At 46.4% G+C, this 26,997-nt stretch overlaps 2 protein-coding genes across 4 annotated transcripts in view; both read right to left on the bottom strand.

The window, feature by feature from the left end:
* Positions 1-26,795, bottom strand: part of LOC138773839 (oocyte zinc finger protein XlCOF7.2-like) — a 40,805-nt gene extending 14,010 nt beyond the window's left edge. The window contains exons 1-6 of one of the 3 annotated variants that reach the window (XM_069954277.1): positions 26,738-26,795; positions 10,522-10,633; positions 8,122-8,289; positions 7,910-8,033; positions 7,717-7,814; positions 1,322-1,364 (exon numbers count right to left, since the gene is read on the bottom strand). In XM_069954277.1, the coding sequence (XP_069810378.1) occupies positions 1,322-1,364; positions 7,717-7,814; positions 7,910-8,033; positions 8,122-8,289; positions 10,522-10,629 (541 nt within the window). In that variant the 5' untranslated portion in view covers positions 10,630-10,633; positions 26,738-26,795. Of the gene's footprint in view, positions 1-1,321; positions 1,365-7,716; positions 7,815-7,909; positions 8,034-8,121; positions 8,290-10,521; positions 10,653-17,898; positions 17,983-26,737 lie in introns of those variants that run through there. The other 2 variants (XM_069954274.1, XM_069954276.1) reach the window with 2 other exon arrangements.
* The window catches only part of LOC138773842 (zinc finger protein 271-like), a 28,254-nt gene continuing 24,725 nt past the window's right edge, over positions 23,469-26,997 (bottom strand). Inside the window, exon 9 of the mRNA XM_069954283.1 lies at positions 23,469-24,573. Coding sequence (XP_069810384.1) covers positions 23,879-24,573 — 695 coding nt within the window. The 3' untranslated portion in view covers positions 23,469-23,878. The remainder of the gene's footprint in view (positions 24,574-26,997) is intronic.

Raw genomic sequence — 26,997 nt, 5'->3', positions numbered from 1 at the left:
ATTTTTTTTTATTCAAATAAAAACACTCCCACACCCTTCATTGACCATTTTATTAAAAAAAAAAACATTAAAAAAACGCTGGTCATCGACGTAGTCCACAGAATCCGACGTAATCCACAGGATACCGATATCTGAAAAACAAAAACGGAGAAACACACAAAAAACACACAAACAGGAGCACAACACCCATCATTGTGAGCGGTGTTGTGCTCCTTACAGTATGCAGCATCTTTACAGATCACTGCTTACAGTCTGGCCCCCAAGGGGTTAAGGGAGGATGTATTGCATCCCCCTTAACCCCTTGGGGGCCAGAATGATGTCAGACTGCACCCATCCCAGCAAGGAAGGGGTTAACTGACCCCCCCTTCCTTGCTGGGAGGGATGCAGTGCTGGGGAGGGGGTGGGGAGAGCTCTATACTCACCCTGATGTGTCCTCTTCACTGGTCCGCAGCACAATGAAGTCACTGTACTGCGGACCGGCTCATTATATGTGCGCTGAGCCGATCAGCCAATCAGCTGAGCGCACATATAATTCTAAATGTTTCTTCTAATAATGCTATTGTGACAACATAATTAGAAGAAACATTTGATGTTTTCATTAAAGTAAAGTGATGATTAGTACAGAAAGCTCTATTGCCGGCATATGAATTAACGGCTTATGGAGCTTCCTGTACTAATTAATATTTAATTAATAAAACACATTTTCGTTGAAATAAATTCAGTTTCGTTGGTTAATAATTTAATTCTAACGAATCCATCATTGTGCAATTAAATATACTGTCAAAAAAAAAATAAAAAAAATATATATATATATATATATATATATATATATATATATATATATACATATATTTATATATCTATTTATTTTAACAGTATATTTAATTGCAAAATGATGGATTAGTTTAAATTTAATTATTGAACAACGAAAGGCACTTTATTACAACGAAAATGTGTTTTATTATTTTAATAGATTAACCATGAGAGACATCGGCATTACTGCAGAGGATCGCAAACCCCGGTAATAGCAATTCATGTAAACTGTGTTCCCTGCTTTCCCAGATGCATCCAGAGGTGTTTGCATCACTTTCTTAAGATTTTATTTGTTATTTTTAGTTGAACCAGATTTCAAAGTAAATGACCGTATGTTTTGAGCCGCATGTCTATTTTTTCCCACGGCCGGAGTTTCATCCGCACATTTACAGCCGCATAAAAAATACAGCCGCACAGTTACATAGTGTGAACCTAGCCTAAAGACGTTTTCTGAACATCCATTTAGTAGTGTCAGTGATAAATAAGTTTAAGAAGAATTCTTTCTTACTATTTGTTGACATCTCTAGTCCACTTGTTCCATTATGGTTTTCCTATAAGGATGCAACAATAAAGACATGAGAGAGAAAAAAAGAGGATGCTAGTTATCCTATAGGGTCTAAAACTCGAGAAGTCGGCTTGGTGCAGTTACTTAGTCTATCACGTACATCTACATGGGGGAGTTCTGCAAGAATGAGCATCAATTGTCAAAAGGTGGAAGTATAAGGGAAACCATTGGTAGTCACAACCTACCACAGCAAGCAATAACAAGATGACTAAGGGTATGTTCACACTGAGCAAAACAGCTGGAAATTCCAAGCGGAAACCATGCTGCGGACTCCGTTTGGAATCCTGCCTGCCTCACTGTCTCAATGTGATGTCTTGCGCCCCATCAGTATCAATTCTTTGAGCGGAAGTGTTCGAGACATTACATTGAGAGTACAAACACACTTGGCGTATCCACAGCGAGTTTTTCGCAGCAGATCCCGGCCCTATACTCTCAATGGCAGACAAACACGCAGCAGGGATGTACATCCCTGCTGCGAGTTTGTCCGCAGTGTAACGCCTGGAGTCGTGGATCCACTGAACCATCACTAGCGATGGTACTAACCTCAACAGGGAGCGGAGCCTAAGGGGACGCTGGTTTCCACCAGAGCCCGCCGCAAGGCGGGATGAACCTGCTGCAGCAGGCGACCCCCAGGTCGCTACCCCTGGCTTGGTTGCTAGTGACGGCAGGCGAGGCGTGGCAGGAGCAGTAGACAGGAGATAGTGCAGGCAGAGGTCTGTAGGCGTAATCGTGGGTGGCAGACAGTACTCAGGAACAACAGGAAGGCAGAAGACAGGGACTAGGGACCGGGTTAACGGACGGGAACAAGGACTGAGGTCAGGAACAACAGGGAGCTGGGCCAAACGCTATGGGAAGCATGTAGAGGCTCCAACACGAGGGACAGGGCATGCTGGGATTTATAGGGAGTGATTGGTGCAAACCTCCAATTAGGGGCGGACTGGCCCTTTAAATCTGAGACAGCCGGCGCGTGCGTGCCCTAGGAGGCAGGGACGCGCACGACGGCCGGCACAGACGGAGACAGGAGCGGGGCGAGGTAAGGCGCCACCCGGGGCCGAACTGGTAGCAGCGCCGGGTCCCTGCACATGGACCCCGGCAGCTGCATGGGGCAGAGAGAGGTTGCAGCGGCGGCCTGGAGCGCAGCCGTGACAGTACCCCCCCTTTGGCCTCCCCCTCTTTCTTGCCTGCAGGAACCTCTTGATGAGATCTTGGTCCAGGATGTTAGTCTCGGGTTCCCAGGACCTCTCCTCAGGACCAAATCCTCTCTAGTCCTTTAGGAAGAAACATCTTCCTCTGACAGTTTTCATGGCCAGAATGTCTTTAACAATGTAGACGTCGTCCGAGACGGCTTGTGGAGCAGCGAACAAAGACTTATTGGAGAATCAGTTGAGGACCACTGGCTTTAAGAGGGAAACATGGAAGGCGTTCGGGATCCCCATAGCAGGGGGTAGACGGAGTTTGTAGGTGACTGGGTTGATGCGTTTTAGCACCGAGAAAGGACCGAGGAATCGAGGGCCCAACTTGTAGCTGGGAATCTTGAGTCTGACATATTTGGCCGAGAGCCAGACTTTCTCACCTGGGAGAAAGTTTGTGGCAGGTCTCCTTTTCTTATCCGCCTGGTCCTTCATGGGGTCAGATGCCTTGAGCAAAGATTGTCGAGTCTGTTCCCAGATCGACTGCAGGTCGGACAATTCCTCCACGGCTGGGACCTCGGAGAATGGAGAGAGAGGCAGAGGAGGACGAGGGTGATGCCCATAGACCACATAGAAGGGTGACTTGCCTGTGGAACTCGAGTCCAGATGGTTGTAGGAAAACTCTGCCCATGGAAGTAGGGTGGACCAGTTGTCTTGGCGAGCTGAGACAAAGTGACGTAGATAGTTGCCCAGGATCTGGTTGACCCTCTCCACTTGCCCGTTGGTCTGGGGGTTATAGGCAGACGAGAAGTCCAACTTCACTTGGAGCTGTGAGCAGAGGGCACGCCAAAACTTTGAGACAAATTGTGAGCCTCTGTCTGACACGATGTGAAGGGGAAGACCATGTAAGCGGAAGATGTGTTGAAAGAACAACTGGGCCAGACGGGGAGCAGATGGAAGTCCAAGAAGAGCCACAAAATGAGACATCTTGGAGAAGCGGTCAGTGACCACCCAAATGACTGTGTTTCCCGCAGATGGAGGCAAGTCTGTGACAAAGTCCATGCCTATGTGGCACCAGGGACGGCTTGGAACTGGCAAGGGCTGTAATAGGCCGGCAGGCCTTAGTCGGGAGGACTTGTTTTTGGCACAGATTGTACAGGAAGCCACAAAGTCTTTGACATCTTGGAAAAGGCTGGGCCACCAGTAGTGGCAGGAGATCAGTTGCCCGGTCTTTTGGACTCCAGGGTGCTCGGCCACCAATGAGGAATGTCCCCACTTCAGAATCCTTCCTCGAAGCGCAGGGCGAACATAGGTCTTTCCGGGGGGGTACTCCCTGAAGAGCCATAGTGGCGACTGGCATCAGACGATCAGGAGGTATGATGTGGCGAGGAGAGTCCTCTTGTCCCATGACATCAGATGCTCGGGAGAGAGCATCGGCTTTCACGTTCTTCTCAGCCGGACGAAAATGGATAACAAAGTTGAAACGTGAAAAGAAAAGCGACCACCTGGCCTGCCGGGGATTGAGGCGTTGGGCCAATTTGAGGTAGAGAAGGTTCTTGTGGTCCGTGTAGATGTTGACCAGATGCCTAGCCCCCTCTAGGAGATGACGCCACTCCTCCAGTGCCAAGAGTTCTCGGTCGCCAATAGTATAGTTCCTCTCGGCAGGGGCGAAAGTCTTTGAGAAGAACCCATGGGTTCTTGTCTTGCCTGATGCGTCCTTTTGCGAGAGGACGGCTCCAGCGCCCACTGAAGATGCGTCAACCTCAAGTGAAAACGGCTTGGTGGCATCTGGGCGGACTAGAGCAGGGGCAGAGGCAAACTTTAGGCTAGTGAAGGCTTGCTTGGCCTCAGGTGGCCAATGCCTGGGATCCGCCTTCTTCTTAGTGAGAGCCACGATGGGTGCGACCAGGGTAGAGAAATGTGGGATCAACTGCCGATAGTAGTTGGCAAATCCTAGGAGGCTCTGAGTCCCACGGGAAGTGGCCACTGGAGAACAGCTGAGAGTTTGGCTGGATCCATCTGTAGACCTCGATCGGAGACAATATACCCAAGAAACGGGGAAGGCTGTGATGGAAAACGCACTTCTCCAGCTTGGTGTACAAACGATTGGCCCGCAGTCTTCGTAGGACCGGACGTACTTGGGTCACGTGAGTCTGCTGGTCAGGGGAGAAGACCAGAATGTCGTCGAGATAGACGATGACGCAGACAGAGGAGGTCACGAAATATGTCGTCGACGAATTCCTGGAAGACCGCTGGGGCATTGCATAGGCCGAATGGCATGAACAGGTATTCGTAGTGCCCATCTCTGGTGTTAAAAGCTGTCTTCCATTCGTCTCCTTCACGAATACGGATTAAATTGTACGCTCCCCTGAGATCCAGCTTGGAGAAGATCCTGGCTCCACGGAGACGGTCGAATAGTTCGGGGATAAGCGGAAAAGGATATCGGTTCTTGACAGTCACCTTATTTAGGCCCCGGTAGTCTATGCATGGTCGGAGAGAACCGTCCTTCTTCTGCACAAAGAAGAATCCTGCGCCAGCAGGGGACGTGGATTTGCGGATGAAACCCTTCTGGAAGTTCTCCCGGATGTAGGAGGACATGGCCTCAGTCTCGGGTACGGAGAGAGGGTACACCCGACCTCGTGGAGAAGTTCCAGGAAGGAGGTCTATGGGACAATCGTACGTCCGGTGAGGGGGTAGAGAGTCCGCCTCCTTGGCAGAGAAGACATCAGCCAAGTCTTGGTATTCCGCCGGTAGGCCGGGTAGAGGGTTGACGAACTCAGGTGACGTCATAGAGCACTTGGGCTGAGGAGGCTTCAGACAACGGTTTGGACAGTCCAGACCCCAACTGAGAATCTCCCCGGTTCTCCAGTCTAGCTTAGGGGTATGTAATTGCAGCCAAGGAAGGCCCAGCAGGATGTCGGAAGAGGAATGGCGCAAGGCGTAGAAGGAGATCTTCTCCTGATGTAAGGCGCCTACCTGGAGGACTAGAGGTGCAGTCTGGTAGTGTACAGCTTCGGTGAGAGTCTCGCCCGTGACCGAGGAGATAGACAGGGATCGGGCTAGCTGGGTCACGGGTAGCCGCCATCTTTGGACCAATGTGGCTGCAATTAAACTGCCTGCAGACCCAGAGACGATGAAGGCAGTAGTCTGGTGAGTTTGTCCTGAGGGTGTCTGGATGGAAACGGGCATAGACAACCTTGGAGAGGTAGCATTCACACCTAGGGAGGCCTCTCCTACCGGACCTAGGTGCGAGCGTTTCCCGGACGCTTGAGGACATCTCTGCCGGAAGTGATCAGGGTCACCGCAGCAGAGATTCAGCTCCAGACGACGAGTTCTCTCATCAGGCATCAGGTGAGCTCGTTCCACCTGCATAGGAACCTCAGGAGTCGGCTGGGACACCGGAATGACAGGATTCTGAAAGACCGGCCCCAGCTGGTAATGGCGACGGGACAGGCTTAGTCGCCGTTCTTGCCGGACCTCCTCCTCTCTCTCAGAAAAACGAGTATCGACCCTGGTGGCCAGTAGGATGAGTTCGTTCAGGGAGGTAGGAAGGTCTCGGGCGGAGAGCACGTCCTTCACCCGACTGGACAGGCCCTTTGCGAAGGTGGCTACTAGAGCGGCCTCATTCCAGTCTAGCTCTGCTGCTAGCGTGCGGAATTGGATGGCATAGTCGCCAACGGAGGAACTCCCTTGTGAGAGATTAAGTACAGCAGTCTCTGCTGAAGACGCACGGGCAGGTTCCTCAAAGACCCAGCGAAACTCTGCCAGGAAGATTCGGAGATTGGCAGTAATTGGGTCATCTCGGTACCACAGTGGCGTGGCCGAGGCCAGGGCCCTACCCTCCAAGAGGCTGATGATGAAAGCCACTTTAGAGCGTTCAGTGGAGAACTGGCTGCTTAAAAGTTCAATGTGCATGGTGCATCGAGCCAGGAATCCTCTGCACAACTTGGGGTCACCACCGTATTTGCTTGCGAGAGCCAGTCGAAGTTTCGAAGAGGCAGCAGGAGGTGGTGTGCGCTGGTCTGTAGTACGCTGCTGTAAGGCGGCAGTCAATTGCTGGATGTGCTGCAATTGCTGCTGATCTGCTGAGCCTGTTGGGCGACCACTCTGGCTACGGCACGGATATCAGGCACCTCGCCGGGATCCATGGTTGGAGCCTACTGTAACGCCTGGAGTCGTGGATCCACTGAACCGTCACTAGTGATGGCACTAACCTCACCAGGGAGCGGAGTCTAAGGGGCCGCTGGTTTTCACCAGAGCCCGCCGCAAGGCGGGACGGACTTGCTGCATCAGGTGACTCCCAGGTCGCTACCCCTGGCTTGGTTGCTAGTGAAAGCAGGCGAGGCGTGGCAGGAGCAGTAGGCAGCAGTACGGTATGGGAAGCCTGTAGAGGCTCCAACACGAGGGACAGGGCATGCTGGGATTTATAGGGAGTGATTGGTGCAAACCTCCAATTAGGGGCGGACTGGCCCTTTAAATCTGAGACAGCCGGCGCGTGCGTGCCCTAGGAGGCAGGGACGCGCGCGCCGGCCGGCACAGACGGAGACAGGAGCGGGGCGAGGTAAGGCGCCACCCGGGGCCGAACTGGTAGCAGCGCCGGGTCCCTGCACATGGACCCCGGCGGCTGCATGGGGCAGAGACAGGTTGCGGCGGTGGCCCGGAGCACGGGACGCCCCCGCGGCCGTGACACGCAGCCTGCCCCGGTAATACGCAGCCTGCAGCAGAGCTGATACTTCACCTGATTCCGGCCCCGACTTCCTCCGGCGGTTCACGGTGTCTTCACATCCCGCTTGGCCAATCAGAGCGCTGCGGCGGGGCAGCACACTGATTGGCCGAGCAGGACGTGTCGGGAACCACCAAAGCAAGCAGGAGCCGGGATCAGGTAAAGTATCGGCCGGGCGGTTAACGGGGCGGGCTGCAGACAAACTCGCAGCAGGGATGTACATCCCTGCTGCGTGTTTGCCACTGTAAGTATAGGGCCGGGATCCGATACGCCAAGTGTGTTTGTTGCCTGAGACGGTGAGACAAGCGGGATTCCAAGCAGAGTCCGCAGCTCTGTTTCTTTCCACTCTGGATTACCGCCTGTTTTGCTCGGTGGGAACATACCCATAGAGTGTACAGTATACTCCTCTGCTGCTGGAGGAGTCTAGTATACAGCTTCATTACATCAATCTATAGAGGATTTACAGGAATCTCCGCTCCATCTACCTGATGATCCAGGGGGACATGTTGCTGCTCCTCTTTACAATCCTGGGAATATAGAGGACTGGGACATCTCTCTGGTGGATTTCTCTGGCTGTCTTCATCTATAGGAAGTAACACAGTGACTGAATACATTGTCTATATGTGATGATCAGATGATCTGTTCTCTCCTCTACAATCAGGGAAGGTCTCCTCTTACCCGGTGATGTGAGGGGCGGCTGATCCTCCATCATGACGTCCTTGTACAGATCCTTGTGTCCTTCTATATACTCCCACTCCTCCATGGAGAAATAGACAGTGACGTCCTGACACCTTATAGGAACCTGACACACACAATGATCCCGTCATCCTCCAGACACCTCCCTTGGTGTTACTGTATAATGTCCCAGCATTCCCAGCAGCATTGCTCACCTCTCCAGTCAGCAGCTCAGTGATCCTGGAGGTCAGTTCTAGGATCTTCTTCTCATGTATCAGTGATGGAGGTGGAGGATCTGTGATGGGGTTCTGGGTGCCGTTCCAGCCTCCGGACACAGGGGGCACCACACACTCACCAGACGACTTCTTCACTACTGTGTAATCCTGTGTATGGTGGGACACTGATCACAATGGAGAGTCTAGAGACTATATTACACAGCATGATTTTCCAGGGGAACATCTGTCAGATCAGCGCTTGCTTCCCTCTTGTTCCCCGCCTGCCTCCTGTGCTATTAGATGCACAGAGAGCAAGTGGGGAGCAACAGGAGGAGCTGCCCATTGAGGTCAGTGGCGGTCACTGACATGATCGGGATCTTACAGCATGTTGACAGACCATGATCACCCGACATCGTGAATGCCGGCTAATAGTTTCCTTTCAACATACGCTATTACACGAAACGATTATCAACTTGAACGTCCGGTAATTAGGCAAGTAAGGCCGATAATCATTTTGTGTAATAGGGCCTTAAAGGGGTTGTCCAGCTAAACTTTTTCTTTCAAATCAACTGATATCAGAAAGTTATACAGATTTGAAATGTACTTTTATTAAAAAATCTTAAGTCTTCCCATACTTATCAGCTGTTGTATGTCCTGCAGGAAATGTTTTATTTTCAGTCTGACACAATGCTCTCTGCTGCCATCTCTGGCCTTAGACAGGAACTCTGTCTCGGTTTTCTATGAATCCCCATAGAAAACCTCTCCTGCTGGGCAGTTCCTGTCTCGGCCAGAGATGTCAGCAGAGAGCGCTGTGTCAGACTGAAAATAAAACAACATTTTCTGTAGGACATACAGCAGCTAATAAGTATGGGAAGACTTGAGAATTTTTAAAAGAAGTAAATTACAAATCTATGTAACTTTCTGACACCAGTTGATTTGAAAGAAAAAGATTTTCACTGGACAATCCCTTTAACCCTTTGAGGACCAGGCCCAAAATGACCCAGTGGACCGCGCAAATTTTGATCTTAGTGTTTTCGTTTTTACCTCCTCCCCTTCTAAGAGCTCTAGCACTCTCAGTTTTCTATCTACAAGCCATGTAAGTGCTTGTTTTTTACAGGAATAGTTGTACTTTGCAATGGCGTCTTTCATTTTACCATAACATGTATGATGGAATTCCAAATATATTATTTATGAAGATATAAATAGGTGAAATCGTAAATAAGAATGCAATATGGTAACGTTTGGGGAGTTCCTGTGTCTACGTAATGCACTATATGGTAACAGCGACATGACACTATTATTCTATAGGTCAGCCCGAACACAACCATATGCAGGTTACACAGATTCTCTAATGTTATATATGTATTTTTTTATGAAATCCTTTTTTTTGGCAATTAAATATTAATAAAATGGGCCTATTATGACGCTTATAACGGTTTTATTTTTTCACCTACGGGGCTGTATGGGGTGTAATTTTTTCCGCCATGATCTCTAGTTTTTATTAATACTATATTTGTGAAGATCGGACGTTCTGATCACTTTTTATTGATTTTTTTTAATATATAATGTAACATAAAATCGGTAATCCGCGCACTTTTTCCCCTCTTTTCGTGTACGCCGTTTACCGATCACAATGACGCGTTATATTTTAATAGATCGGACAATTACGCACGCTACGGTATATTATATGTTTATCTATTTATTTATTTTTATATGTTTTATTTATATAATGGGAAAGGGGGGTGATTTAGACTTTTATTGGGGGAGGGGTTTTGGGGTAGTGTAATAGTGTTTTGAACTTTTTTTTTTTTTACACTTTTGAAGTCCCTTTGGGGGACTTGTACATACAGTACTTTGATTTATACACTGATGATTGCTATGCCATAGGCATAGCATTGATCAGTGTTATCGGCGATCTGCTCATTGAGCCTGCCTGTGCAGGCTTAGTGTAGCAGATCGCCGATCGGACCGCACGGAGGCAGGTGAGAGACCTCTGGCGGTCCGTTTCAACGATCGGGACCCCCGCAGTCCCGATCGGTAAGTGACAGGGGACTCCCCCTGTCACTTACACTTAAACGCCGCGGTCGCGCCGCGATTGCGGCGTTTAAGGGGTTAATGACACGCGGCAGCGCGATCGCTGCAGCGTGTCATTACCGGTGAGGTCCCGGCTGCTGATTGCAGCCGGCCCCCACCTGCTATGAAGCGTGCTCCGCTCCGGAGCACGCTTCATAGCGGGAGAAACACCCAGGACGTAAGGTTACGTCATGGGTCGTCTGGGGACAGACTTCCATGGCGTAACCCTACGTCCAGGGTCGTCTAGGGGTTAAGAATCCTTCACTTCTCCAGTAATTTCCCAGTATTGGTGATAGTTATAAGAGTGACGTCATGTGAAGCTCTCACCTCTCCGGTTAGCCAGTAGATTATCTCTATGCTCAGGTCTAATATCCTGGCAGCCATGTTGTTTCTGTCTTCAGCCATTCTTGCTGGGTCATCGATTAAAAGAACCATCGACCTTGAAAAGGAAAAATTTTCTGAGGGAAAACAAAGAGTGCAAAATCCTTTAGAACATATTCTGTGACGCATGAATTTGGAATTAGAAAGGACTACAGATAACATACAATGGAAGTCCCCCAGGCACCATAGATGTGTTACCACCGGAAGAAATCGTAAAGATTGGCGTCACCCTAATGTCACTATTTCAGTCTGCCATAAACTTGTATAGAGTTTCGCTTCAAGTCTATGGGAATGAATAAGGGTCCTGTTACACGGGACGATTATCGTGCGAAAAATCGTTACATTGTTTGAATTTAAACGATAATCGTTCTGTGTAATTGCAGGCAACGATCGAAAAATTGTTTGTATGTCGTTGATTTAAATCTGAACCTAAAATCATCGTTAATCGTTCGCTGTAATTCCACATTCGTTCGCTCAAGTTCCGCATTTGTTCACGAATCGCTCTGTGTAATTGCACTTTGTTCATTGTTTTGATGAGATCAGAAGGAATAAACGATCATAGTACCGATTATAGTAACGATCGTAACTAACGACCATCGTTCTGTGTAACATAGTGAACAATTTCAGGTTAACGATAAACAATCTCGTTTGCGATCGTTTATCGTTAGTCGTTAAAAATCGCTCCGTGTAATAGAACCCTAAGCAGTTGACTAAGTACATCACAATTTTAATTTGTGATTTATTAGCTAATCTGTAACTTTCAGTTGTCACAGAGCCGAAGGTTTATAGCAGGGGTAGGGAACCTTGGCTCTCCAGGTGTTGCAAAACTACAACTCCCATCATGCCTGGACAGCCAAAGCTTTAGCTTTGGCTGTCCAGGCATGATGGGAGTTGTAGTTTTGCAACAGCTGGAGAGCCAAGGTTCCCTACCCCTGGTCTATAGTGCCAGCCATACACAGACAGCCCGCAACCTCAGCTAAAGCAAAAATTGTTCTTGTCTTTTAGGGGTTAAGAGTCAATTTCTTCAAGTTGCAAAGGAACAAAATAACTGCTGTGACAATAGCCTTTGTTTAGTTAAGCAAGTTATTGCCATCACATGGTGATAGCATGTTACCAGGATATGCTGTCACTTTCTGACAGGTAGCACTGTGTCCCCTTCACACTTTTCCCTCTGCAACACTTAACCCCCCCCCCCCCCCCCCGCTACCCCTTCAAATCAACTGGTTTCAGAAAGTTATATGGATTTTTAATTTACTCCCATTTAAAAATCTCCAGTACTTATCAGCTGCTGTATGTCCTGCAGGAAGTGGTGTATTCTTTTCAGTCTGACACAGTGCTCTCTGCTGCCACCTCGCTCCATGTCAGGAACTGTCCAGAGCAGAAGCAAATGCCTATAGGTGAGGTGGCAGCAGAGAGCACTGTGTCAGACTGAAAAGAAATCCCCACTGCCTGCAGGACATACAGCAGCTGATAAGTACTGGAAGATTGGATATTTTAAAATAGAAGTAAATTACAAATCTATACAAACCTTCAGAAACCAGTTGATTTGACAGAAAAAGGTGCTGCCACCTGGACAGTCACCAGCTATAAACCAATAATATAACAACAACACAACCAATAATCCAGGAACCTGAAAAACACTGAACTAGAACAAGAAAAAACCTGTCTGACTATACAGGAAATAAAAGAACTCGGACTACAAGTCACACGGACCTAGACTGAAATGGAGCAGGAAACCTAAATCCCATACCCCCCCCCCCTTACTTCAGACTGGTCCTTCCACTCTCACAGAGTCTTTAATCCCCCCACCCCATACAGTCACATGACCAGTCCACCCTGTATAGTGCAGTACCAACTGTCTGTATAGATAGCATACTGTCCTTAGAGGAGAAAAGAAATTAGACATACCGGCCTTGTAACTAAGGCTGGGTACACACTGCGTTTTCAGCATACGTTTAACGGATCTGGGTTTTTTTAACGGACAAAAAAAAATAGTGTCAGCAACAATTTTGTGTCCGTCCAAAAAAACGGATCTGTTTTGATCCGTTTTTTTTATAATGGAAGTCAATGGAAAAACGGATGCACACAAATGCATCCGTTTTTTTGCAAAAAACGGATTACAAGAACGCAGTGTGAACCCAGCCTTACAGAATGTATGTGTACGGAAAAACTGCTTAGTGATTCCCATAGACTTCAATTGAAACTCTATACAAGTCTATGGCAGAGATTGTTTCAGTAAAGGTTGTGCTCTTCAAATCCCCCCCACCCATTAAAAAGCTCCAAGGGAGGGTATATGCACACTACGGAATCCGTGTAGATAACTTCCAGCAGATCCCCCCCCCCCCCCCCCCCCCCCCCGCATGGGCTCCATTCTATGCTCAGGCAGATTCTGCGGAAGGCGGAACTTCAAGCAGATTCCCTTAGCTAAAAACCATAAAGGGGTAACCCCCTAGTGCAAGGCCTTGATGGGGGTGGGGTGGTTTCCCCATGTGCAAAATTTTTAGGGGTGCAAAATTTTGCACCCAAAGGCTGGGTTCACACTACGTATATTTGAGGCTGTATATTTGAGGCTGTATAGCAACCAAAACCAGGAGTGGATTGAAAACACAGAAAGGCTCTGTTCACATAATGTTGTAATTGAGTGGATGGCCGCCATTTAATGGCAAATATTTGCTGTTATTTTAAAACAACGGCTGTTATATTGAAATAATGGCCGTTATTTACTGTTATATGACGGCCATCCACTCAATTACAACATTATGTGAACAGATCCTTTCTGGGTTTTCAATCCACTCCTGGTTTTGGTTGCTATGAGGACCTGACATGAGGACCAAATACAGCCTCAAATATACATAGTGTGAACCCAGCCTAAGAGAGTAAAGTGATCACCACTCGGTATTGTACAGAAGCAGGGAATCCAATAATAAACACTTCCATGGCGCCCTACGCCGCTAGCATAGCACACTACAGAATGTGTGTAGAAGAGCAGGGACACCTGTCTGGACTTATCTGCTCCGGCATCACAGGCCTTCTAGTGCGGCCTCCGGGATGACATCTTGCTGGAACGGTCTAGTGGAAAGGATTATCTACCTAACAGGGGTGGGGTTTTTTTAAAGTGTAACTATCACTTAAACAAACTTCTGACATGTCATAGTGAAATGTTACAAGGTTGTATCAATGGGGGCTGAGACCTCCGCCAATTGTTAGGATAAAGGGGCAGAAGCGCTCACAGTGCTGTTTATAATGATATAATGTGTACGGTGCAGAGCCGTGTGTATATACAGTGTACGGTGCAGAGCTGTGTGTGTATACAGTGTATGGTGCAGAGCTGTGTGTGTATATACAGTATACAGTGCAGAGCTGTGTGTATATATAGTGTACGGTGCAGAGCTGTGTGTATATACAGTGTACGGTGCAGAGCCATGTGTATATACAGTGTACAGTGCAGAGCTGTGTGTATATACAACTTAGTGCAGAGCCATGTGTATATACAGTGTAGGGTGCAGAGCTGTGTGTGTATACAGTATACGGTGCAGAGCTGTGTGTATACAGTGTACGGTGCAGAGCTGTGTGTGTATACAGTGTATGGTGCAGAGCTGTGTGTGTATATACAGTATACGGTGCAGAGCTGTGTGTATATACAGTGTACGGTGCAGAGCCATGTGTATATACAGTGTACAGTGCAGAGCTGTGTGTATATACAAGTTAGTGCAGAGCCATGTGTATATACAGTGTAGGGTGCAGAGCTGTGTGTGTATACAGTATACGGTGCAGAGCTGTGTGTATACAGTGTACGGTGCAGAGCTGTGTGTGTATACAGTGTATGGTGCAGAGCTGTGTGTGTATATACAGTATACTGTGCAGAGCTGTGTGTATATACAGTGTACGGTGCAGAGCCATGTGTATTTACAGTGTACAGTGCAGAGCTGTGTGTATATACAAGTTAGTGCAGAGCCATGTGTATATACAGTGTAGGGTGCAGAGCTGTGTGTGTATACAGTGTACAGTGCAGAGCTGTGTGTATATACAGTGTACAGTGCAGAGCTGTGTGTGTATATAGTGTACAGTGCAGAACTGTGTGTATACAGTGTACAGTGCAGAGCTGTGTGTATACAGTGTACAGTGCAGAGCCATGTGTACTGTATATACAGTGTAGGGTGCAGAGCTGTGTGTATATACAGTGTACAGTGCAGAGCTGTATGTATATACAGTGTACAGTGCAGAGCTGTGTGTGTATACAGTGTAGGGTGCAGAGCTGTGTGTGTAAATACAGTGTAGGGTACAGAGCTGTGTGTGTATATAGTGTAAGATGCAGAGCTGTGTGTGTATACAGTGCAAAGCTGTGTGTATATATAGTGTAAGATGCAGAGCTGTGTGTGTATATACAGTGTAAGATGCAGAGCTGTGTATCTACAGTGTACAGTGCAGGGCTGTGTGTGTATATATAGTGTACAGGGCAGAGCTGTGTGTGTATACAGTGCGGAGCTGTGTGTGTATATATAGTGTACAGGGCAGAGCTGTGTGTGTATACAGTGTACAGTGCGGAGCTGTGTGTGTATATATAGTGTACAGGGCAGAGCTGTGTGTGTATACAGTGTACAGTGCAGAGCTGTGTGTGTATATATAGTATACAGGGCAGAACTGTGTGTGTATACAGTGTGCAGAGCTGTGTGTGTATATATAGTGTACGGTGCAGAGCTGTGTGTGTATATATAGTGTACAGTGCAGAGATGTGTGTATACAGTGTACAGTGCAGAGCTGTGTATATATACAGTGTACAGTGCAGAGCTGTGTGTGTATAGTGTACGGTGCAGAGCTGTGTGTGTATACAATGTACGGTGCAGAGCTGTGTGTGTATAGTGTACAATGCAGAGCTGTGTGTATATATAGTGTACGGAGCAGAGCTGTGTGTATACAGTGTACGGTGCAGAGCTGTGTGTGTATACAGTGCAGAGCTGTGTGTGTATACAGTATACGGTGCAGAGCTGTGTGTATATATAGTGTACGGAGCAGAGCTGTGTGTGTATACAGTGTACGGTGCAGAGCTGTGTGTGTATACAGTGTACGGTGCAGAGCTGTGTGTATATATAGTGTACGGTGCAGAGCTGTGTGTGTATACAGTGTACGGAGCAGAGCTGTGTGTATATATAGTGTACGGAGCAGAGCTGTGTGTATACAGTATACGGTGCAGAGCTGGGTGTGTATACAGTATACGGTGCAGAGCTGTGTGTGTATAGTGTACGGAGCAGAGCTGTGTGTATACAGTGTACGGTGCAGAGCTGTGTGTGTATACAGTATACGGTGCAGAGCTGTGTGTATATATAGTGTACGGAGCAGAGCTGTGTGTGTATACAATGTACGGTGCAGAGCTGTGTGTGTATAGTGTACAATGCAGAGCTGTGTGTGTATACAGTGTACGGAGCAGAGCTGTGTGTATACAGTGTACGGTGCAGAGCTGTGTGTATACAGTGTACGGTGCAGAGCTGTGTGTATATATAGTGTACGGTGCAGAGCTGTGTGTGTATACAGTATACGGTGCAAAGCTGTGTGTGTATACAGTATACAGTGCAGAGCTGTGTGTATACATTATACGGTGCAGAGCTGTGTGTGTGTATATAGTGTAGGGTGCAGAGCTGTGTGTGTATAAAGTGTACGGTGCAGAGCTGTGTGTGTATACAGTGTACGGTGCAGAGCTGTGTGTGTATACAGTATACGGTGCAGAGCTGTGTGTATACAGTATACGGTGCAGAGCTGTGTGTGTATATAGTGTAGGGGGCAGAGCTGTGTGTGTATACAGTCTACGGTGCAGAGCTGTGTGTGTATACAGTATACGGTGCAGATCTGTGTGTGTATACAGTATACGGTGCAGAGCTGTGTGTATACAGTGTACGGTGCAGAGCTGTGTGTATACAGTGTAAGGTGCAGAGCTGTGTGTATACAGTGTAGGGGCAGAGCTGTGTGTGTATACAGTGTAGGGGGAAGAGCTGTGTGTATATATAGTGTACGGTGCAGAGCTGTGTGTGTATATAGTGTACGGTGCAGAGCTGTGTGTATATAGTGTACGGTGCAGAGCTGTGTGTGTATATAGTGTACGGTGCAGAGCTGTGTGTATATATAGTGTACGGAGCAGAGCTATGTGTATACAGTGTACGGAGCAGAGCTGTGTGTATATATAGTGTACGGAGCAGAGCTATGTGTATACAGTGTACGGAGCAGAGCTGTGTGTATATATAGTGTACGGAGCAGAGCTGTGTGTATATAGTGTACGGTGCAGAGCTGTGTGTGTATATAGTGTACGGTGCAGAGCTGTGTGTGTATACAGTGTACGGTGCAGAGCTGTGTGTATACAGTGTAGGGGGCAGAGCTGTGTGTGTATATAGTGTAGGGTGCAGAGCTGTGTGTGTATATAGTGTACAGTGCAGAGCATGTGTGTATATAGTGTACGGTGCAGATCTGTGTGTGTATATATAGTGTAGGGTGCAGAGCTGTGTGTGTATATAGTGTACAGTGCAGAGCATGTGTGTATATAGTGTACGGTGCAGAGCTGTGTGTGTGTATAGTGTACGGTGCAGAGCTGTGTGTATATATAGTGTATGGTGCAGAGCTGTGTGTATATATAGTGTATGGTGCAGAGCTGTGTGTATACATTGTAGGGGGCAGAGCTGTGTGTATATAGTGTACGGTGCAGAACTGTGTGTGTATAGTGTACGGTGCAGAGCTGTGTGTATATAGTGTACAGTGCAGAGCTGTGTGTGTATATATAGTGTACAGTGCAGAGCTGTGTGTGTATACAGTGTACAGTGCAGAGCTGTGTGTGTATATAGTGTACAGTGCAGAGCTGTGTGTATACAGTGTACGGTGCAGAGCTGTGTGTATACAGTGTAGGGGGCAGAGCTGTGTGTGTATACAGTGTACGGTGCAGAGCTGTGTGTATATAGTGTACGGTGCAGAGCTGTGTGTATATAGTGTACGGTGCAGAGCTGTGTGTATATAGTGTACGGTGCAGAGCTGTGTGTATATAATGTACGGTGCAGAGCTGTGTGTATATAGTCTACGGTGCAGAGCTCTGTGTGTATACAGTGTACGGTGCAGAGCTGTGTGTATATAGTGTAGGGTGCAGAGCTGTGTGTATATAGTGTACGGTGCAGAGCTGTGTGTATATAGTGTACAGTGCAGAGCTGTGTGTATATACAGTATACGGTGCAGAGCTGTGTGTATATAGTGTACAGTGCAGAGCTGTGTGTATATAGTGTACAGTGCAGAGCTGTGTGTATATAGTGTACGGTGCAGAGCTGTGTGTATATAGTATATAGTGCACATTACCTTCTCAGGAGGAGATGTTCATACACTATAATGAGCACACACAACTCTTTTGGACCAGTCTGGATCTTGATTCCTCCCACACACGTGACTGATCACATGACTATGACATCATCAAAGGTCCTTTAGTTCTCAAGAATTTAGCTTCTGCTGTCCCGTAAACCTGAGAGGCCCCGCCCCTTCCAGTGACATCATCACTATGAGGCATAACTCCTCCTCCTGCAGTCTCTCCAGTATCCATATCAAAGACAACGTGTGAGACCACATATATACTGAGAGGGCTGAGAGCTCAGTGCTGTGGGGAGGATGAGCCACAGAGGAGGACACTGCTCCATCTACTCTGCCCTACCTTATTATTTAGGATAGATATATGTTTATCCCAGGCAGGTTTACATTTACTGCACACTGGAAGTGTTTCTAAGTATATAAATAAGACCCCAACATCTCATTTTGTTATGCTGCGTTTACACGTAACGATTATTGGCCCGATCGTACGATTAGCGATGTCGGATTTACGATTTTTTTTTTATAACGCTCAGCGTTTAGATGGTAAGATATATCGTACGAAAATTTGCACTGCGATCGTTTTGCGATCGTTTAAGCCTATCTAACACATTGGTTAAATCGGCGAACGACTGTTCACACGGAACGATTTGCGAATTTTTTGCGTACGATGAACGACGATTTGCTGACCTGATGAAAGATCACGATGTAAGATTTATCGTGCGTCGTTCGATCGTTCGCTGCGTTTACACGTACGATTATCGTTCCAATTGAACCGTTATCGCGCAAATTCGCACGATAATCGTTACGTGTAAACGCAGCATTAGTTTCTTAAAGGGGTTATCCAGCGCTACAAAGACATGGCCACTTTTCCCCCTACTGTTGTCTCCAGTTCAGGTGTGGTTTGCAATTAAGCTCCATTTACTTCAATGGAACTGAGTTTCAAAACCCCACCCAAACTGGAGACAACAGTAGGGGGAAAGTGGCCATGTTTTTGTAGCGCTGGATAACCCCTTTAAAGCCCTAGAGGACCCTGCTCCGCACAAGCACTTGCAAGGTAGCCTCAGCTGGAGGTTCAGGTGTCCTGTGAAGCATTGTGCAGTTTTGCGCGACCCCGTTCTGAACCGCCGCAATCCAGGTATTATAGCCCCTCTTCCTGGTGTCTAGTGGCCGGATACCCCCTGCCTTAAAAAGAAAAAAAAACAACTAAAGTGCAAAATTGCACATTCTTGGTTGCATCAAATCCAGAAAAATGGTGATAAAAAGTCCTCAAAAAGTTGCATATATGCAAGTAAGGTACCAATAGAGAGAACAGATCATGGTGCAAAGAATGACACCTCACTCAGCTCCATAGAGCAAAGGATAAATGCCCTAAAAGGATGGGAATAGAGCAATTTTAAGGAACATTTAGTTTTTTTAAAAGGTTTTAATTTTTTAAAAGCCATCAAATAAAATAAAAGTTATGCAAGTTACATATCGTTGTAATCGTACTGACTTGACGATCATAGATAACAAGTCAGTTTTATATTGCGCATATAATTCTTTTCTGTTTTTTTTTTTTTCAGACTATAAAAATGAAGTCTGTCATTGCAAAGTACAATTAGTGGTGCAAAAAATAAGGGCCCATGTGGGTCTGTAGGTGAAAAAATGCAAGTGCTATGGTCGAGGAGGAAAAAATAAAATCACAAAAACGAAAATTGACCCGGGAGGGAAGGCGTTAAAGGACAACTCCCGCGGGACCCCAAAAAAAAAAAAAACACAGACACACACAGACACCATACTCACCATCTCTCCGGTGACGATCGCCACGCGATTCGCCCGCCGTCCGCCTCTCCGTCGCCACCTTCCGCCATCCAGCGATGCCTCTTACTTCCGGGTCCAGGGGATGGAAAAGGCTGCCAGTGCGCTTGCGCACCGGCAGCCTTTTCATTGGCTGGAGCGCATCACATGGCTTCCAGCAAGCTCAGCCAATCAGGGCTGAGCAAGCTGGAAGCCATGTGATGCGCTCCAGCCAATGAAAAGGCTGCTGGTGCGCATGTGCACCAGCAGCCTTTTCATCCCCATTCACTTTGCATGAAGACGCCGAGGAGGAAGAAGACCCGGACCGCTCCTCGGCTCTGACGTCGTCGTCACCAGATGCCGCCCCGGAGAAGAGGACCGTGACGATCGTAATAGGTAATGTATACATTCCTTAACTTCCGGGGTGGGGGGTCGGGGGTCCGAAAGTGGGGGAAGGGGGCCAGGCCGGGTATTTAACCACATTACAAAGTTATATAACTTTGTAATGTGTGTTAAATGAGCAAAAAAATTTTTTCGCCGGAGTTGTCCTTTAAAGTAAGTAAGCTTGCTGGTATTAAGCTGCCATCTAGTGGCCGTTTCTTTGTACTGCAGCCTGCTAATTTATATATGATACCTATTCCTAATAGGCCTGTTTATGATCTGTGCATACTTTTATATAGATGTCTTCTAGTCAATCTGAAAAGAAAGCAACTCAGCTGTGGACAGTGTGAAAATTTGCTTCAGTATGAATACAGTATGATAGTCTTCTATAAACCTTCAGATTTTCTTTATTTCTTATGGTTACATAGATATATTTCAGTCTTGTGTGAAACTTGCCGCCCTAAGGGTAATGAAGAACCCAACATTAGAGACATGATTACGTGGGTGAAAGACTTTCTTGAGAAGTCCATTGCTAATTCTAAGGATTGTCGCCATTCCAGTCATTAGAAGAAGGCTAAACGTAGTCTTTCTCCATTTCTATCTCAACCTGTGACTACTATATCTATTTGTGTCTAAAATATCAGGGTGTTTTTAGCCAGTTTGATAGTAGTTTCTTCTTTCTTCTATCCCTGAGGTCAGAATTCAAGGTTATTGATGAAGTCGGATCATCCTCTTCCTCAGATTCCTCCTCAGACTGGACCTGGATACAGTAAGTATAGCTGTTATATAGCTGCCTTCAGGAGACTGGACCTGGATACAGTAAGTATAGCTGTTATATAGCTTCCATCAGGAGACTGGACCTGGATGCAGTAAGTATAGCTGTTATATAGCTTCCATCAGGAGACTGGACCTGGATACAGTAAGTATAGCTGTTATATAGCTGCCTTCAGAAGACTGGACCTGGATACAGTAAGTATAGCTGTTATATAGCAGCTTTCAGGAGACGGGAGCTGGATACAGTAAGTATAAAAAAAAATTTTAAAAAATTTTTTATTTATAAAGCGCCAACAGATTCCGCAGCACTTTACAATTCTGGGGTACATACATAGACAAAAAAATAGACATTACAGAGATATACATATAATTATCCATACATGAGGAGTGAGACCCCTGCTCGCATGCATCAGCTTACATACTACTAGGAGGGGGTTTGAGACAAAATGGCAGAGGGGCAAAGTGCTTCATTGTTCTTATGGTCCGGCCATCTATATAAATAAGGCAGTGCAGGTAAGGGTGGGTGAACCGGTCACCAGCCAATGCCTGCATGCACAGGTCTAAGTGCTTAAATGCTTGGTGTGTGTGTATATGTATGTGTGTGCGCATGGTGGAGGTGTGTGTGTGTGTGTGTGTGTGTGTGGTGGAGGTGTGTATGTGTGTGGGGGGGGGGGGGGTTGGGTTTGAGGGTAGCAGTGAAAATTAGGGAACCTGGTAAGCCTGCTTGAACAGAGGAGTTTTGAGGGCACGTTTGAAGCTTTGTGTATTGGAGGTGAGCCTCACAGTCTAGCTGTTTTATAGCTGCCTTCAGGAGACTGAACCTGGATACAGTAAGTAGAGCTGTTATATAGCTGCCTTCAGGAGACTGGACCTGGATACAGTAAGTATAGCTGTTATATAGCTGCCTTCAGGAGACTGGACCTGGATACAGTAAGTATAGCTGTTATATAGCTGCCTTCAGGAGACTGGACCTGGATACAGTAAGTATAGCTGTTATATAACTGCCTTCAGGAGACTGGACCTGGATACAGTAAGTATAGCTGTTATATAGCTGCCTTCAGGAGACTGGACCTGGATACAGTAAGTATAGCTGTTATATAGCTGCTTTCAGGAGACTGGACCTGAATATAGTAAGTATAGCTGTTATATAGAAGCCTTCAGGAGACTGGACCTGGATTTCTGGTAAGTATACCTTCGTTTTACAGCATAACAAAATAAATAAATAAATGAATGTATATTGTAAACTTGCTTTATATCACATCTACTGTTGATTTAGATTTTGAAAGTTATAATGGCAGTGACACTTTAAATTACGTTCAATTATCGCGCTACTTATTATATTAAAAAATATAATTGAATAAAAGTTAAAGGAGTTGGCCACTTTATAGTAAAATAGTTCAGTGTACAGTATTAGGTGTACTCACTGTATATACTGACAGCAGCTCCCTGTTTACCTCATAGAGCTAAAATGAGACTCATGTCCTTCAGGCTGGGCTGCCCTGCTCTGTGGTGTTTTGGTCCACAAGATGGCTGACATGGAGGAGCATGTGACCATGCCCCGTGTCCACCACTGAGCCTGTATAAGTCTACGGAGGACACAGGGGACAGGGCCTGGTCACATGCTCCTCCATGTCAGCCATTTTATGGACTGAAACAAAACAGAGCAGGGCAGCCCAGCCAGGAGGAGGGGAGTCTGATTTTAGCTCTCTGAAGTACACAGGGAGCTGGTGTCAGCATATACAGTGAGTACATTTACTAATACTATACACTGACCTACTTTTTTTCCCTATAAAATGGCCAATCCCTTTAAGTTTTAACAAATATCACTGGTCTTCATAGACTATAGGAAACCATTTCTTTTTTAAACATCACAGCGGTGGCGCCTCCCTAGCAGCTGTGCAGCTGCAGTTTCTAGGGATGCTTTCCCTTAGCTCATCCTTCAGTCCTCCCACAGCACTGCAACCAGTTAGTCATATCAGTGAGGTTGCAGCATGTGCTGTATTCATTCCCTCTTTGCTCCTCTGGCTTGGGCATTGTTCAGAACTGGGCAGCATTCTTTAATCAAACCTCATTCTTCCCTAAACATCCCAATAAAGATATACTATACATATACCTTACTCAGGGGCATGGCTAGAGCTTAGAGATTACATACAGTCACCCCCACTGAGACAGTAGGGGATGATGGATCGTCTTGGGAGACAATGAGGGTCCTATTACAACTACGACCCGATCATTTTAGTAAACAAGCACCGATCTGCTAGATTGGAGCTTGTTTACTGGAACTATTAGACGGCCCGATAATTGGGCAGTAAGGGCTGCATTGACATTGTTAGTGATGTCCATGCAGCCCTTGCCCAAACAGACCGGGATCGGGAAAAGGTAAGGTAAGAGGGGGGAGATTTATTACACATGATGTAAAGTGAAACTGGCTCAGTTGCCCCTAGCAACCAATCAGATTCCACCCTTCATTTTCCAAAGAGTCTGTGAGGAATGAAAGGTGGAATCTGATTGGTTGCTAGGGGCAACTGAGACAGTTTCACTTTACACCATGTTTGATAAATCTCCCCCAAGGTGTTTGGGCGATCGATTTTGGGTACAAACCAAAACCAATGATCCGCCGATGAACGGTTCATCGGCTAATCGTTGTCTCTATTACATGGAGCGATAATTGCTCCGTGTAATAGGGCCCCAAAGTTTTAATAAGAAAAGGAGCCATAAAATTATCTCTAGTTAATTTATTTTATTAATAACTGAAATGGAGGTAACAGCAAAAGAACAATGTGAAGAAAACTGAAGACCAATGTCAGGTTCATAAGTTTGCCAACCACCACGTGACCTCCCGTATATTAGCCTAATCACAGTGCGCCAGCGCATGTGTACATTGTATTCTCCAATATATTGTGATTGTATGGTACTTTGTGTGTGCACATTTCAGCAGATTAACATCTTTCACATTTCCTATAATCTGAATATTGAAATGGTTTCTCTAGTGAGCTCTCCAATGTTAAAAAAAGACCCAATTTCTTGCAGAATCAATTACCACATTCTACCTTAGATGAATTCTTAGATGTACCATAAGATTTGATTTATTACTAAAACATTTACCACATTCAGAACATGAAAATGGCTTTTCCCCTGTGTGAGTTCTCAAATGTTCAACAAGACGCGAATTACTACTGAAACATTTTCTACATTCTGAACATAAAAATGGCTTCTCCCCTAAGTGAATTCTGATATGAGTCATAAGATTTGATTTCTGACTAAAGCGTTTACCACACTCAGGACATGAAAATAACTTCTCCCCTGTGTGAGTTTTGTGATGCTGAATGAGACTTGATTTGGTGTTTAGACATTTCCCACATTCAGGACATGAAAATGGCTTCTCTCCTGTGTGAGTTCTGTGGTGTTTATCAAGACCTGCTTTCTCACTGAAATGTTTTCCACATTCAGGACATGAAAATGGCTTCATGCCGATGTGACTTTTTAGATGTTCTATAAGACTTGATTTGTAGCTGAAACACTTTCCACATTGAGGACATGAAAACGGCTTCTCCCCTGTGTGAATTCTTTGATGTGACCTAAGACTTGATTTCTGGCTAAAACACTTTCCGCACTCAGTACATGTGAATGGCTTTTCCCCCGTGTGAGTTTTTTGATGGTCCACAAGAACTGAATTATAGGCAAAACATTTGCCACATATTGTGCATGGATACGGCTTCTCCCCGGTGTGAGTTCTCTGATGTTCAAGAAAGCTAGGTGGCCATAAATAAGGATAACATAGATAAGGATAAAGTGCTAAGTAATCTGTGTAAACTCCATCTCTCTTCCTGTTTATGAAATACGTGGGTCTCTGGTCCCCTTGGTCCAGTCAAGGGATCCTTTAACCCCTTCTTAACCCCTTAGTATAAAGAAATGCATGGAATAAATAAGACTACTAGACCAAAGAAGTAGGTCAGGGATGGGGAACCTTCAGCCCTCTAGCTGCTGCAGACCTACAGTACAATTCCCAGCATGCCTGTACAGCCATAGCTTTGGCTGTCCAGGAATGATGGGAATTGTAGTTTTGTTATAGCTGGTGAGCCAAAGGTTCCACATCCTTGATCTAGGACATTTGCTTTAAAACGACTCTGTACCCACAATCTGCCCCTTCCTAACTGCTTGTACCTTTTGGATATCTGCTTTTAATCCAAGATCTGTCCTAGGGTCCGTTCGGCAGCTGATGCAGTTATTGTCCTAAAAAACAACTTTTAAACTTGCAGCCCTGTGTCAAATTGGCGTGGCCTAGAGTGTCTGTGCCCAGGCTTGCAACACCTCTCCGTCCCTCCTCCTCACCCTCATCACCATTAGGAACGCCCCAGGCAGGATTTTTTTTTCTGCACATGTGCCTTAAAGGGGAACTCTGGATAAGAAAAACTTGTTTTCTATTAAAAGTACGCTAAAAGTTATATAGATGTGTCTATACAATGTATTACTGTATCTGTGCGGTTCTGCCACACTGGTAGTTGATAGAAATCCATGAAGTTAAAAAAAATGGCCCCTGTGCAAATCCACATTGTCTCCTGCTCCCACTGCTCTCCCACCTTAGGAGACAAATCTTCCATGCCTCTGTCTCACATTGTGTGTGTTTGCTGAGCACAGGCTGATGATGCAGACAGGGGGCAGGGCGTGATCTCACAGGAGGCTTTGCTGGATCCCCCAATCCCCTGAGTGATTCACTATCTCTGACTGGCCAGAAGCAGGTGCAGCACTAATTTTACAGATTATGGTGGGGGGACTGTGATGATCAGCTGAGGGAAAGCATTGCATTCTGGGAACTGCTTAACCAGGAAGGACAGAAACACAATACAGAACAGCCCCCCCCCCCCCCCCCCAACAAATGGATTTTTTGGTAGTTTCAAAACTGGGATAGACAGGTAAGTAATGCTATATGCTTCTGCAGAAGTTAAATTTTTTTTAACCTCTAGCTGGAGTTCCCCTTTAAAGCGACTCTGTACCCACAATCTGACCCCCCCCCCCCCAAACCACTTGTACCTTCGGATAGCTGCTTTTAATCAAAGATCTGTCCTGGGGTCCGTTCGGCAGGTGATGCAGTTATTGTCCTAAAAAACAACTTTTAAAATTGCAGCCTGTGCCAAACGTGAGTATCCCTCCTCCCCACCCTCTTTATCATTAGGAATGCTCCAGGCAGATTGTCTCCTATTCGTCAGCTGTGTGAATACTGAACATGGGCTGGATCGTTAAGGCATCTGTGCAGTGTTCAGACAGGAGAAAATGTTTCAGTGTCATTCCTAATGATGAGGAGGGTGGAGAGGAGGGACAGAGGGGTGGTGCAAAGTTGGGGCACAGATACTTCTGTTGGGCACGGGGCTGCCAGTTTAAAAGTTGTTTTTTAGGACAATAACTGCCGAACGGACCTCAGGACAGATCTTGGATTAAAAGCAGCTATCTGAAGGTACAAGTGGTTTGGGGGGGTCAGATTGTGGGTACAGAGTCGCTTTAACGATCCAACCTATGTGCCGTGCTCGCACAGGTGATGAATTGGAGAAATCCTGCCTAGAGCATTCCTAATGAAGAGGGCGGGGAGGTGGGACAGAGGGGTGGTGCAAGTCTAATGCACAGACACTCTAGGCCACGCCAATTTGACACAGGGCTGCAAGTTTAACCATCACCTGCTGAGCAGACCCCAGGACAGATCTTGGATTAAAAGCGGTACAAGTGGTTTGTGGGGGGCAGATTGTGGGTACAGAGTCGCTTTAATTAGCAGGTGGTGCAGAGACGCTGGAGCGTTGACCTGAAGAGGGGCCTATTGTTAAAAAATGTGGCAAGCAGGTGCCTGGTCGGCAGAACATGTGGCAATCTAGGTACAGCGCAGATTATGGTAAATTTATAGTAAAATAGCCCTTACCATTCACTGACACCGAAATGGGTTTATTGTGTCCGCTTGTCACTCCACCATCAATTTCCTGCAAAGGTCCCATAATAAAAAACATAAGAAAAAAGGAAAAAGAATCTAGTGTATCTTCAATTTAGGTGAGAAGTGAAAAAAGAAACTTCGGAAGGTGAAGGTCAAAAACTATGAAAATTGGCCCATGTAGGCAAGGAGTTTTCCAAGCAGCGATCAGATAGGATCAACCCTGTATGTTACACATCGGCAGAACAGTTTCT

The sequence above is a fragment of the Dendropsophus ebraccatus genome, chromosome 15 (assembly GCF_027789765.1).
Source record: "Dendropsophus ebraccatus isolate aDenEbr1 chromosome 15, aDenEbr1.pat, whole genome shotgun sequence".
Taxonomy (NCBI): domain Eukaryota; kingdom Metazoa; phylum Chordata; class Amphibia; order Anura; family Hylidae; genus Dendropsophus; species Dendropsophus ebraccatus.
Note: the sequence above shows the minus strand (reverse complement) of the source record. Positions and strands in the feature narration are given on the sequence as shown.